This window comes from Acomys minous (assembly GCF_964271855.1).
Source record: "Acomys minous genome assembly, chromosome: 13".
Classification (NCBI taxonomy): domain Eukaryota; kingdom Metazoa; phylum Chordata; class Mammalia; order Rodentia; family Muridae; genus Acomys; species Acomys minous.
In genome coordinates, this window is record NC_140495.1 from 107,205,952 (window position 1) to 107,219,037 (window position 13,086).

Consider the following 13,086-nt stretch of genomic DNA (forward strand, 5'->3'; position numbering starts at 1 on the left):
GCAGCTGGATAGGCTTGTGCACAGCCTAGCTACGTGAATCTGGTTGGGTTTTTTTTTTTTTCTGTGTGTGTTTGTCTGCTCCGGTTTAATAGATGTACGGTCTCAGGCTTTTTAATTTCTGACTTTTCACATCCCAAGGCCGTGTTTGGACCTCTCAGCACCTAACGATCACAACAAGCGTAGATCTGCGCCAGGCTTTGCAGTTTTCACAGCACTTTGCTAGATGTTGCATTTAGCAAGATACTGTGAGCCTAATATTATTTTGTGGGGGTTCAGTCAAGCGAAGAGCTAGCACGGAGCCTCCCTTCAACCCCCAGTTCCAGCAAATTCGATGGAAAGGGTTGCCACTTAACTGCCACCTCCACACTTTGTCTGAGGGCTCAGGGTCCCAGATGCCCCCCAAAACCCTTTGCTCTGGGGTTGGGTATTGGATCCATGGGCTCAGATGGAGCCCTGTTTAGCCTTTTATATTCTTGGGTCTTGGTGTCAGAGCCAGAGCCAGGCTCTGTCTTCTAAGATGGGACCCTGAATATGGTACAGCAGAAGATGCCTGGTCTCCAGGACCTATGTCCCAGGCTTATAGAGCTAGCAGCCTCTCAGGGGGCTGTGAGGGTCCACACTGGAATATCTAGGCCACAGTATGGGTCTGGTTTATTCTGCCTGGCTTTGTCTATTCTTCTAGAGTGCCTGTCAGGCGCCCTTTGCGCATTCACCGGTGACCAGGCTCAGCCTCTCTTGCTGCTCTGGTTTTAGTAGCCTGCTAAAGAAGCCCCCCTTCAGCTCTACTGCCTCCCCTTGTGGAACCTCAGGACTGGTTCCCAGATGGCCTTGGGCTCTGCTACCATCTGGAAATGGAAACAAGCGCCCACCAGGCACTTAGTTCCCAACACTCAATCTTCAAGTGAAAGTTGTCCCTGGCAGAGTGTGACAAACAGTGTCCCATGTCTTTTTTTCACCCCCAAGACAGGGTTTCTCTGTATAGCCTTGGCTGTCCTGAACTCGCTTTGTAGACCAGGCTGGCCTCCAACTCACAGAGATCTGCCTGCCTCTGCCTCCCGAGTGCTGGGATTAAAGATGTGTGCCACTACCACCCAGCTAGTGTTCCATGTCTTTTTTTTTTTTTAAGATTTATTTATTTATTTATACAGTATTCTGCCCACATGTGTGCCTGCACACAGGAAGAAGACACCAGATCTCATTACAGATGGTTGTGAGCCACCATGTGGTTGCTGGAAATTGAACTCAGGACCTTTGGAAGAACGGACAGTGCTCTTAACCTCTGAGCCATCTCTCCAGCCTGTGTTCCACATCTTAAGGATAAAGAAACTGAGGCTCAGAAGTTTATGAACTTGCCCAAGCTCATGTGACTGTGAAGTCCAAGATACAGTCCTGCCTTAGTCCCTCAGACCCACCTTATGTGGCCCAGGACTCACAGCCCCAGCCTAGCAGGCTCCTGCCTGAGGTTGGGGCTTTCCCACTTTCTCTTCCCTGAGTGACTGCCCTGTGCTGTCTACTGCTGTCCTTTGTCCCAAGCTTGGACTGTTTTCCCTGCATCCATAGGAGCCTACAGGTTCTCATGTGAGGTCTTCCCCAGTTGCCCAAGGAGTCTTCCCAGAGCCTTGATGGCTGCTGACTGGCAGTTGACAAATACGAGCTTTGCCTGGCCCACCTCCTGCTTGTATGCCTTCCGATGAAGCACAGATGTGCTGAGAGGCGTAGAACATTCTTAGGGACTTGGGCACAGACAAGGAGGCCACCACTTTCAGAGAGATGGGTTGATAAGAGGACCAGCCTCTTCTAGAAGCCTCTGGCTCTACTAAGAGTCTGTGCATCTGCTGATGTAGAAACCGGCTTGTTTCAGGGATCAAAGCTGGTGATGGAACAGCAGGCTGCTTAGCTATGGACCCGCCCCTTGCTCAGCAGTGGTACTCTTTCACTTAGATGTGAGGGATCCTTGTAGCAGGAGGGGGAGCTTGGCTAGATGTGTGATTGGCCTTTTATTTTTTACTTTGTGTGTGTGTGTGTGTGTGTGTGTGTGTGTGTGTGTGTGTGTGTGTGTGTCTAGGCTAGAGGTGTCAACTTTGGGTGTTGTTACTCAGGAGCCGTCCACCTCAGTTTTTGTTGTCTTGTTTCTGTTTTTGAGACGTAGTCTCTCACTGGGCAGCAGCTCACTGATTTGGCAAGGCTGGCCAGCAAGCCCCAGGGACCTGCCTGCCTCTCTCTCCTCAGCAATCTCACCACCATGCTCTGGCTTTTTACACGGAGGCTGGGGGTGGACCTCAGGTCATTGTGCTTGCAAGGCAAGTCCTTCACTGGCTGAGCTATTCCTTCCGTGCTGTGGGTTTGGTTTTGATCAGCACAAAAGGCCTTGGGCTGGGGAGCAGATTTCTACCGTGGTCTGAGCTGAAGAGGCCCCCAAGACTCTTCACGCAGGAGACTTCCCATCTTACGAGGCTCTGCATCCCAGGTTCTGAGGGCAGAGCTCGCTCACTGTGGATGGAGGCTCAAGACATGTTACAGAACCAAACAACGCATAAGTGGAAAATTCAGCGGTGGTTGTCTGTGCCCTAGGAGAGAGCTTGGGAGCTCAGGAGGGGAGAGGGAGGATTGGAGAGCAGTGAGCGTGGCCTTGGGGTGACTGGGCTCAGAGAAGACGAGCAGAGGTGGATGGGGCCAAACTGCTGGAGTTTTTCTGATGGCTTGCTGTCAGGTCAGGCTAGAGAGGAAGGGCGGGGAGAGAAGGGATTGCTTCAAACTGATTCTCCCAGCAAGGACCTGGAGGTGCCTCTAGTCTCCTCAGCAGGCTCCCAGAAAGTCTCCTGGGTCACCCCTGGCTGGCACTGCACAGGGGACAGGCTTCTGGCAGCTGTGTAGATAGCTGGGCTACATGAAGGCTAGGTCAGTCCCATTTTGGAGAGCATCGAGGACAAGGCTCATTTCCCTGGAAGGCCCGTGTCTGATAACCCGTGGGCTACCGCGGGGCTCCGAGAATCAACCCTGGCAAAAGATGGTTCGGGAGGGCTGGCTGTCGCCTGCCCCAGGAAGCCTTCTCCTAAAGTCCTTGGCCGCCATTCTCCGAGAACCTAATTAAGGGAGAAGAGCTTGTTAATATTTCAGCACCGTTAACTCCACTAAGTTACTAAGTGTCCGTTTACATTACGTGCATAAAAGGATCAATAAACATGTTCGAACCCAGAGGTGGGAGGGCAAGAGGGGTCTGGGCGAGGGAGGGACGGCAGTGAAGGATGCTGCCCATATGACCTGCCCGGAGACGGTGTCCTGAGCCCAGTCCTTAGCACTGTGCTGGGCACCAAGCAAATGAAATCCAGGAAGTGTTGTGGTTTCTAGACTAGAGCGGTTTGCGGGGTTTACTTCAGCTTGCCGAGCCCCCTTTTTCTCCTCTGAGAAATGGGAACAGATGAGGTCATACATGAGATGACACACTCTTTAGTCCACTGCAGAATGAATGTGCTCCCTAGTATGTTATTGTGGTGAGGGCGTGGGGAGACCTGAGCTATGGCCCAGCTCCCCAGCTTACAGAAGTCCCTCTCTGACTCTCCACTGGCCTCCAGTCACAGCTGGTGGCCTCCTGGGGAAACTAAGTTTGGGGGGGGGGAATGCCACAGGATGGTGAACAGAGTCGCAAGGTATCAGGGAGAAAAACAGAGTCTGGGTCCCAGCTCTGCCATGGTTCCAGGGAGTGACTCAATCAAGGTGTTTTCTTTTCTGTGCCTCAGTTTCCCTATTCGTGAAGGAGGCTAAATATTGACTTGCCCTTTCTGTCTTGAATCAGAGATAAGGAACATGAGCATATACAAGGCCCACGGGGACCCTGCCACTGCTGAGCATGGTTAGCAGGGGTGGCAGGGCTTTCACTCAGATGTTTACCACCACCTCATGGAGAAGCGAGTGCCTGAGAGCTCACGTTTGCCTCCTGAGGCTTGAGGGGCCCCTCAGAGAAGCGGCCCATGGTTAGGTGGCTTGCTGCGTACCATTTAACTTATTTATCTAGTGTGTGCATGCATGCTTATGTGTGTGTGAGCATGATACACATGTGTGACATATGCACAAGGATGCGTGTTCCTCTGAGCGTGCTTGTGGGAGGCAGAGGAGAGTGTTAGACGTCCTGTTCTGTTAGTTCCCACCTTACCGATTAAGATAAGGGTGTCTGGGCTTGGAGCTATGCTGGCAGCTAGCAAGCCCCAGCAATCCTCTTGCCATGTTGTGTCGTCTGCACCCCCGCCCCCATCAGCCCCTCATACTGAGGTCAGGCTCTAGGGCTTTACAAGGGAGCTGGGGATTTGAACTCAGGTCCTCATGCTTACACAGCAAGCGCTCTTACTCTCTGAGCCATCTCCCCAGATGTTTTAAACACTCACTTGGGTTTACTTATGCATTCCTCCCAGCTGCTGTGGTTTTTTTTCTTTGTTTTGGTTTTGGTTTTTTTTGGTTTTTTGTTTGTTTGTTTGCTTGGTTGGTTTTTTGTTGTTGTTTTTTTTGTTTGGTTTTTTTTTTTTTTTTTTTGGTTTTTTGAGACAGGGTCTCTCTGTGTAGCCTTGGCTGTCCTGGACTTGCTTTGTAGACCAGGCTGGCCTTGAACTCACAGCGATCCACCTGCCTCTGCCTCCTGAGTGCTGGGATTAAAGGCGTGTGCCACCACGCCTGGCCTTTTTTTTTTTTTTTAAGAAGACCAAGGCTCCTGAGGCTTGAAGGGCACTGTACTTGAGAGGGGGGTGCTCAGAACAACACCCATAGCCCCTCACTCCCTGCGTGACCCCCAGCATGAATTTCTAGTGTACTCATGAGACATCTTTTCCAGTCTGATGTCTGCTCTGGGTGCTTCCGCACAGGGATGGAAGAGGACCACAGTGGTCGGTCTCCTGCCCCTCTTCTTGCTCCCGTTTCATCACCTGGGGAGCCGTCACTCATCTTGAGAGCTTGCGTTATCTGGGCCAGTGTTTTACATATATTGCTTGGAACACTCATGCTGGTTCTGAGGGACGTCGGCCTTCTCATTTACAAGCCAAGAGGCTAAGGCTCCGGGAATGGTTAGGAAACTTGAGCAGTGTTGCCCAGCAGGTGGGTAACAGACCTGGACATTAGTTCTAGACCCCAGTGGCATCAGAATTTGGCTCCCCTCCCTAGTCTGTCACATCCCCCTGTGCTGGAGCTTTCACTGAACTCCCTGAAGCAACCTCGGTCCTCTTGGCCTCCCTGCTTGATCATTTCCTTTGAGGGTGAGTCCTGTTTACTTTTGGTGACAGTCTCTCCAGCAGCACCCAGCAGGCATAGACTCTGAGCGTTTGTTGTTGGGCAGATGGAAGAAGGGTTTGTGACAGGCCCTGCTGGTGGCCTTTTGAAGCAGCCGATGCTGATGCTGCTCCTGGAGGCTTCCCAGGACAGGCAGAGCTGGGGGCTGAGGAGAAGTAGAGTCAGGGACAAAAAACATCAACACTGAGAGAGAGAGAGAGAGAGAGAGAGAGAGAGAGAGAGAGAGAGAGAGAGTCTGGTAGTGACCTGTGGAGGGCAGTGCACATAGTGACATGCCCAGGTGAGGGGACACTAGAGATGTGACACCAGGAAGAAAATGTAAGGCTAGAACCAAATCAATTCTTTTTCTTTTCGATTTTTCAAGACAGAGTTTCACCGTGTAGTCCTGGCTGTTCTGGAACTCACTTTGTAGTACAGGCTGGCCTCGAACTCAGAGATCCGCTTGCCTCTGCCTCTTAAGTGCTGGGATTACCACTGCCCGGCTCAAATCAACTCTTAACACGTGACTTTTCCTCAGGAGATGTAAGTGGATGTCTGTGCACCCACATAAAGCACCTGGTCAAACCGAGTTTATGATGGTCACTTACAGGAGCCTGGGAGCCTGGGTGACTCAAAGGCTGGGGCATCCCTGGAGCTCCACCGGACTCTTCTCTCCAGCAGCTCTTCCTGCCCCTGGACCCTTGCCTTGGGAACCCCAAGCCCTTTTGACTGCTTGATAACCGGCTGCAGTCTCTCTCCTCCCTCTGGGAAGGAGATGGTTCAATTCCCATGAAATGGCTGCACCACCACCTCTGATGCTGGGGGTAGGGGTGGGGACTGCAGGTGGTTCTGGGTTCTCTGGGATAATTACAGTAATCAGTGCCAGCGGAGTTGAGCAAATGAATGTTTTTTTTTATTGTTTCTTGAATTGAAGTATAACTTAGTATGTTAGTCACTGTGACAAAACACCGGAGAAAATCTAAGAGTTGAAAAGAGGGGTTTGCTTTGGTTCATGGTCACCTTGCCAAGGTTTTTTGTTTTGTTAAAAACAAAACAAAACAAACAAACAAACAAAAAATGAGCTGGGCGGTGGTGGCGCACGCCTTTAATCCCAGCACTCGGGAGGCAGAGGCAGGCGGATCCCTCTGAGTTCGAGGCCAGCCTGGTCTACAGAGCAAGTCCAGGACAGCCAAGGCTACACAGAGAAACCCTGTCGCAAAAAACCAAAAACCAAAAACCAAAGCAAAAACAAAGCCGGACGTGGTGGTGCACACCTTTAATCTCATCACTTGGGAGGCAGAGGCAGGCAGACCTCTGTGAGTTCGAGGCCAGCCTGGTCTACAAAGTGAGTCTAGAACAGCCAGGGCTCTGTTACATAGAGAAACCCTGTCTCAAAACAAACAAACACCTCAAAAAACAAAAAGCAAACCCCAAAACATTAGTGCTGGGGACTAAACTCAAATCCTCACAAGTGCAAGGCAGGCACTTTCCTGACGGATGGATGTATTCAGCCATACACAGCTTCCCGTTGATACAGGATCTCACATAGCCCAGGCTAGCCTCAAAATCTAGCCAAGAATGACCTTGAAGGGATCCGCCTGCTTCAGCCTCCCAAACACTCAGACTACGAACGTGTGTCATCGTGCCTGGCTGTGTGCAGGGCCTGGCATCAAATCCAGGGCCCCATGTGTGCCAAGCAAGCACCCTGTATATTGAGCTACAGCCTGAGCCTGCCCTGTCAAAGGCCTTTGAGTGAGTTAGCGCCCTCATACCCTCATCTCTCACCATAGCTGGGGACCAAGCTTCCGGCACACGAGCCTCTTGGGGAGGGGCATGTCATATCCAAAGTATGACAGACAGGGTGAACCTCCAAACAGACACCTGGACATGTGGACCTGGCCACCATTGAACCGCACTCGGATGGAGGTGTCCTCCGTCCCACCTCCCCCGGCACATTCTGGTATTTCCTCCCAGTTAATAAGACCCTGTCCGCCCAAGGGAGTCACTGCCAAGCCTCTGCCGCTACGAGGTTAGCTGTCACGGTCCTGAATTTTGAACAAATGGAGTCATGCATTATAGACACCTTTGTGTCTGGGTTCTCTCAAATCGCGCCTGGGAGGACCCGCGCCGTGGGCCTCACTGTCCTTCATCGCCATCGTTTGGCTGATGATGCCAGCGTGGGCCGAGGAGGTGCCTCAGTGAGTAAAACGCGCGCTCTGCAAGCCCTGATGGGTTGGATCCTGAGAACCCGTGTAAAACTGAGGTACAATTACGAATGATGCCAGTGTGCCCTTACTGGGAGAAGGGCAGCAGAGACGGGAGGCAGCCCCGGATGCTGTGTGGCCAGCAAGCCCGCAGTATGTAGCCAAAAGACCCTGCCTTCTGTTGTTTTGGTTTGTTTGGTTTTTGTTTGTTTGTTTTGGTTGGTTTTGCTTTTTGTTTTGAGGCCGACTCTCACTGTGTAGTCCTGGCTGGCATAGAACTTTCTATGTAGACCAGGCTGGCCTCGAACTCACAAGGCTCTGACTATCTATGCCTCCCCACATACAAGCGCACGCGTCACCACCCTGGGTTCACCTCTACCACTCTCGACGGGTACATGAGTTGATTCTGAGTTTTTGTTATTAGGAGAAAAGCCACTCAGAGGGATCCTCCTCCCTCCCTTTTCGTAAAGGTTTATTTGCAGTTATGTGGATGTGTGTTTAGGGGGCAGTATGTGCATGTGGGTGCTGGGAACTGCACTCAGGTCCTCTGCAAGAGTAGGGCTAGCTCTTAAGGCACCGAGGCGCCTCTCCAGCCCTTGGGGAAGGCTTGGACCTATCACGTGATTGCTATGCGTGCTCGTTTCTGTTGCATCCATCCCCAAAGGAGGGACCAGGTGATCATGGGGCACACACACGTTTAGCATTCATAACTGCCATGTTACAGTCAGATCTTAATAGCCAATGACAGCCAAAGAAAGAGATGGCCAATCCTTTTTATTTTTTTTCGAGACAGGGTCTCTCTGTGTAACCTTGGCTGGCCTGGACTCGCTCTATAGACCAGTCTGGCCTCAAACTCGTAGCGATCCACCCGCCTCTGCCTCCCTGAGCCCTGGGATTAAAGGTGGGCACCAGAGGCGGGCGATTTTAATGATGTCATCTGGGATGGCCGTTCCCTGCCCGCCTCCAGTGTGGACACTACAGGAGCTGCCTGTGTCTGCTGGCCAGCCACCCCCCTCCACCCCCCGCACCCTGGCCCAGGCTCGCCATGCCCAGAGCCTACGCAGCTTTGTAGCTCTTTTCTATCACTCCTTATCAGCCACCAAAGCTTCCGTCATTACAACACTGTCTTGCTGTGGGCAAGCCACAGCGTCCAAGATTATAGCTTATCTTTCCATTGAAGCCTGTTCAACCGGTGTCTTCCTTGTCAAGAGGCACCCCGGGCTTCCTGCAAGCATCCATACAGCCTCCTGGCCTTATCAGCAGCCAGCACGCATGACATCTCTTGGTAGCTTGTTGCTTGATGAGGTTTCCTGGGGACCTGGGCCAAAGATGCCTATCTCTTCTGTGTATGGTGCATTTTTATGGCACGCTGACAGTGACAGGCCCAGTCCCTGGAGTGTGGCGTGCATTTTATACAGGCAGCCCCGTGCGCTGATTACAAAATCAATAGCGAGTTGAAAAGACCTCAGCGCTCATCAATCTGCTGCCCTCTCACCGGTGGGGAAGCGGGCTCAGAGAGATGACTCCAATTGCCCAAAGACACACAGCTTATCTTTTAACTGCTCAGCCCAGGTTCAGTGTTCTGTGACAGCCGTGCAGTCAGGACGGCCACCTGGACACTGTACGAGCTTTACCTCGTTAGGCATGGCCAGCGTCGTGCCCGGTGGCTGTGCCACAAATTCTTCCAGCCTACCTGGGATCGATGGCACATGTCTATTATCCCAGAACTTAGAAGCTAGAGGCAGGAGGATCAGGAGCCTAGTCCACCTTTGCCACAGAGTGTACTGGAAGCCAGCCTGGGCTTGGAGAGACCCTGTTTCGAACAATGTCTTGACCTGCTGGCCAGTTCCCTTTTGGCACAGTACTCCGGTTAGAGCATATTTGTCCCATCAGTGTTGGTGACGGGCACTCCTTTGGAACCCGTGGCAGATCTACGTTTTTACTCCTAGTGTTCATGCCCCCACCGTGTCAGTTCGAGGAGTTGGCTGCACCCCCATTTCAAAGGCGGGTAAAGTGAGGTCCAGACACCACTGCTGTTCTTCTTGGGTGGACATGCGATGTGGAACTCAGCTCCAGCCAACTGCACGGGTCTTCTTTGTGCTTTGAAGTCTGAGGCAAATGCAGCTCTTCCACGGAGCCTCCCAGGACCACACTTTGCACAGTCTCACCAGGCACCCCGTGAAATCACTCCTCAGCATGGAGCCTTGTGAGGGGACCAAGACAAGGCCTACTGACCGTGATCCTAAACCCGACAGACACGATCTGACGTGTGGACGCTGGATACAGGATGCTGGCAAGCCGCCATGTACTTTGTATCTGCATTTGCTCGCCTAATCCCTGCCCTCCCAGTGGTGAGCAAGCACGTGTGAAGCTGGGACCTTCCCTTCTTTTTGGAGCCCAGGCACTGGTGGGTGGGGGCGGTTTGTGTTAGGAGGAGGAGGGGAGCAGTCAGTTTTCTCCTGTACCCCACCAGCCTCTGGTAAACGCTTGGCTTACTCCTTTGGATCCTGGGTAGAATGGAGCCACAGTCTTTTGGAGGGCTCCTAGGCAGCTCCCATCAAAACTCTGTTCCTTGGATGAGAAGCTACACCAGCTTGGCGACAATATGAACAAACGATTTGGCGCTGGGAGAGAGGCCGAGGGGGCTGGGGAGAGAGAAGGCTTAGTGGATAAAGCCCTTGCTTTACGCGTAGGACTGGAATTTGGATCTCCAGAGCCCATGTAAATACCAGGTGGGTGTGCCAGCCCGCCGTTAATCCCAGTGCTTGTTTGAAAGGTGGAGGAGCAGGATTTCTGGAGCAAGCAGGCCAGCTAGTTAGCTGTTTGAGAAAGATCTGGGCTTACTTGAGAGACCCTGATTTGATGAGTAAAGTGGGGAGTGACTGAGGAAGCCTGCTAACATCAACTTCAGCTTCCACACACATGGGCACACATGTTCACATATATTCTCACACACATTCACACACTCGCAACAGCATACACATACACATGCAGAATAAAACTGAAAAAGCAGAGGCTTAGAAGGGAGAGGTGGGTGGTGCATAGGCACCTGACTTGCTAGGTACCTACCTGGTCTCAAGAGGTGGGCAGCCAAGCAAAAATGGAATTTAGGAAATTTAACCTCAACCTGTCCCTAGGGGGAGCCCGAGAGCCTGAAGAGCCATGGCTATCCGTGTGTGTGTGTGTGTGTGTGTGTGTGTGTGTGTGTGTGTGTGTGTGTGTGTGTGTGTGTGTGTGTGCGCGCACACACACACACAGGTCACCTGAACGCTGTGAGCTGTTAGTAGCACAAGGGGAGGGGCATACGTGTCATAGAGCTGAGCTGTGTGTAGCATCGAAAGCACCCAAGACTTGAAGTTACCAAGACAGTGAATCCAAGCTAATAGAGTAACGGCCATTTGGCCTGCAGTGCCATTGAACGTGGAGGTCACAAAGTGTGACCCAAGTCAAGTCTGGCCACTGTCCTCAATTAGCCAATTAAAAGAGACAGATTAAGAGTAGGGTGTGGGAAAAGATTGACTCAATGTGGCCACAATGGGAGGAAGGACAGAGATCCAGTGAAACCCCCCAAAGCCCATGTTTAGGGGTCCTGAAATAAGATCAAAGTTTAAATAGAAGACCAAGGGTGCGCACACTAAGCAGTCTCTGTTGAAGTGCGGTCCGGCTCACCATTGACCTGTCCTTGTCTGGGCTTAGGTCTCTTCCTGCCAGGTGGTCTGATACTTTGTTGCAGCTGTATGAAATCTTTCCCCTGACACAGGTTCCTCTTCTGTCTGCTCCATTTCCTTCTCCCACGGGCTTCCCACTCTTCAGGATCTTTTGTTTGAAGAGTCTGATAGCACAGATTGAGAGACAACGGTGTCTCTTTAGAATTTTATCCATTTCTGCCATGGCTGTTACATCAGAGTATATGGAGCACTCCCGCCCCCCACAGCCCACTGCACTTGTCCCTCACTGAGGAGCACACATAGAGTCACATGTTCTTCCCCCAAGTCCTGAGGTCCCCTGATTCTGGCTAGGGCCCTGGGAAGAGTCAGTCCTGGCCTAGCAGGGGTGAAGTCTGGGAAGTCGGGCTGGCCTTTCCCCACACACGCTGAGAAGCAGCCCTAGCCCCTGAGCTCAGTGAATCCTCCCTATCTCTCCTCTGAGCTCGGTGAGTCCTCCCTATCCCTCCTCTGTCCTCTCTCCACTGAGCTCAGTGAGTTCTCCCCTATCCCTCCTCCATCTTCTCCACTGAGCTCGGTGAGTCCTCCCTATCCCTCCTCCATATTCCCCACTGAGCTCGGTGAGTCCTCCCTATCCCTCCTCCCTCCTCTCTCCACAGCTCCAGCCCAGGCCCAGATCGTGCACGCAGGGCAGGCCTGTGTGGTGAAGGAGGACAATATCAGCGAGCGAGTCTACACCATCCGGGAGAGCGACACCCTAGTGCTGCAGTGCCTGGTGACCGGGCACCCTCGGCCCCAGGTAAGATGGGCCATTGGCCTTGCTGGGCACCTGTCCTGCCGGCACTCCACCGCCTGGGGGCAGAGTTTGAGAGGAAGCAGAAGCTAGGGGCAGGGTGGGGACACTCCACTCCCAAGGCGAGCAACACAGGAGGGACAGCTAAGACTGGGGCCAACATGATTGGCCTGGAAATGAACTCTTTAGGGGAAATGTTGGATGCCGTAGGTGCCCATCACCAGAAAACACTGACAGCAGAGAGGGGAAATGGAATGCCAGATGTTCTGTTCCTCTTCGTCCTTCATCTCTGTGGAGGAGACACATCTTTACACACACCCTCAAGAAATGCTGGGGGGCAGACTGTATGCCAAGGAGGCCCCTTGCCCAATGCACTCGCTCTCTCTACCCGCCCCCACTCTCTCTGGCTCCTCCAAAGGCCCCACTTCACATCTTAGAGAAAGTGAAGGCCAGGGAGGCTGGGCAAACTCCCAAGGTCCCGCAGCACTTAAGGAAGCGGAAGCAGAATTTGAGTCCAGAAGCTGTGCCCTCTGTAGCCACATTGCGCTCTTCTTCGGGTTAGGAGCCTCGCGGATGGTACCGGCAGCAACTACTTCAGGCTTCTTTTGGCAGCCCGGAGCAAACTCTGGAGGTTCGAAGACACAAGGCAATTAGAAGCGGGGCAGAAGACAAGTCTCTGGAAATGCCAGATGAGTTTTGTCATAGATCAAGTGTTCAGGTTCAGGCAGGGGGTGGGAGCTGGCTATTGGTGGGGAGGAGGCTGGAGGAGCTGGCTGCCTGGCAAGCTGCTGTGACCTTTAATACTTGAATAGCAGTAACAAAGGTGGCAATTGGATTCCAGGAAGGACATTGAAACAGCAGAATACTTTTCTCTCCCCCCTCCCATGCCCCCACCCCGATAATCTGGGAGAATGGAGACAGCTTTCAAAGCTTTGGCTTTGAGATAAGCAGATGTGTAAGGAAAACCTCTAAAGACCCCTTCCACCTATAGACTTCCCCCATCACGGCTCAGAGGTTTGTTTGGCATTAGTGACCGTGCAGCTCTGTTTCTGTGGATGTTTATGTCACACGTGATGACTGCAGTGGGATGTGGTGAGGCGAGAGAGCAGGCATCCCAGGCTCTACCTGCCTTCCCTGCATGTGTCCCATACATGACGTGACCACTGGTGGCCAA

The 13,086-nt window shown here is 52.5% G+C and overlaps 1 protein-coding gene across 3 annotated transcripts in view; it reads left to right on the forward strand.

Annotated features, from left to right (window-relative positions):
- Positions 1-13,086, forward strand: part of MDGA1 (MAM domain containing glycosylphosphatidylinositol anchor 1) — a 56,985-nt gene that overhangs the window by 19,457 nt on the left and 24,442 nt on the right. For all 3 annotated transcript variants that reach the window (XM_084754011.1, XM_084754012.1, XM_084754010.1), the window contains exon 2: positions 11,779-11,918. In XM_084754011.1, the coding sequence (XP_084610137.1) occupies positions 11,779-11,918 (140 nt within the window). The remainder of the gene's footprint in view (positions 1-11,778; positions 11,919-13,086) is intronic.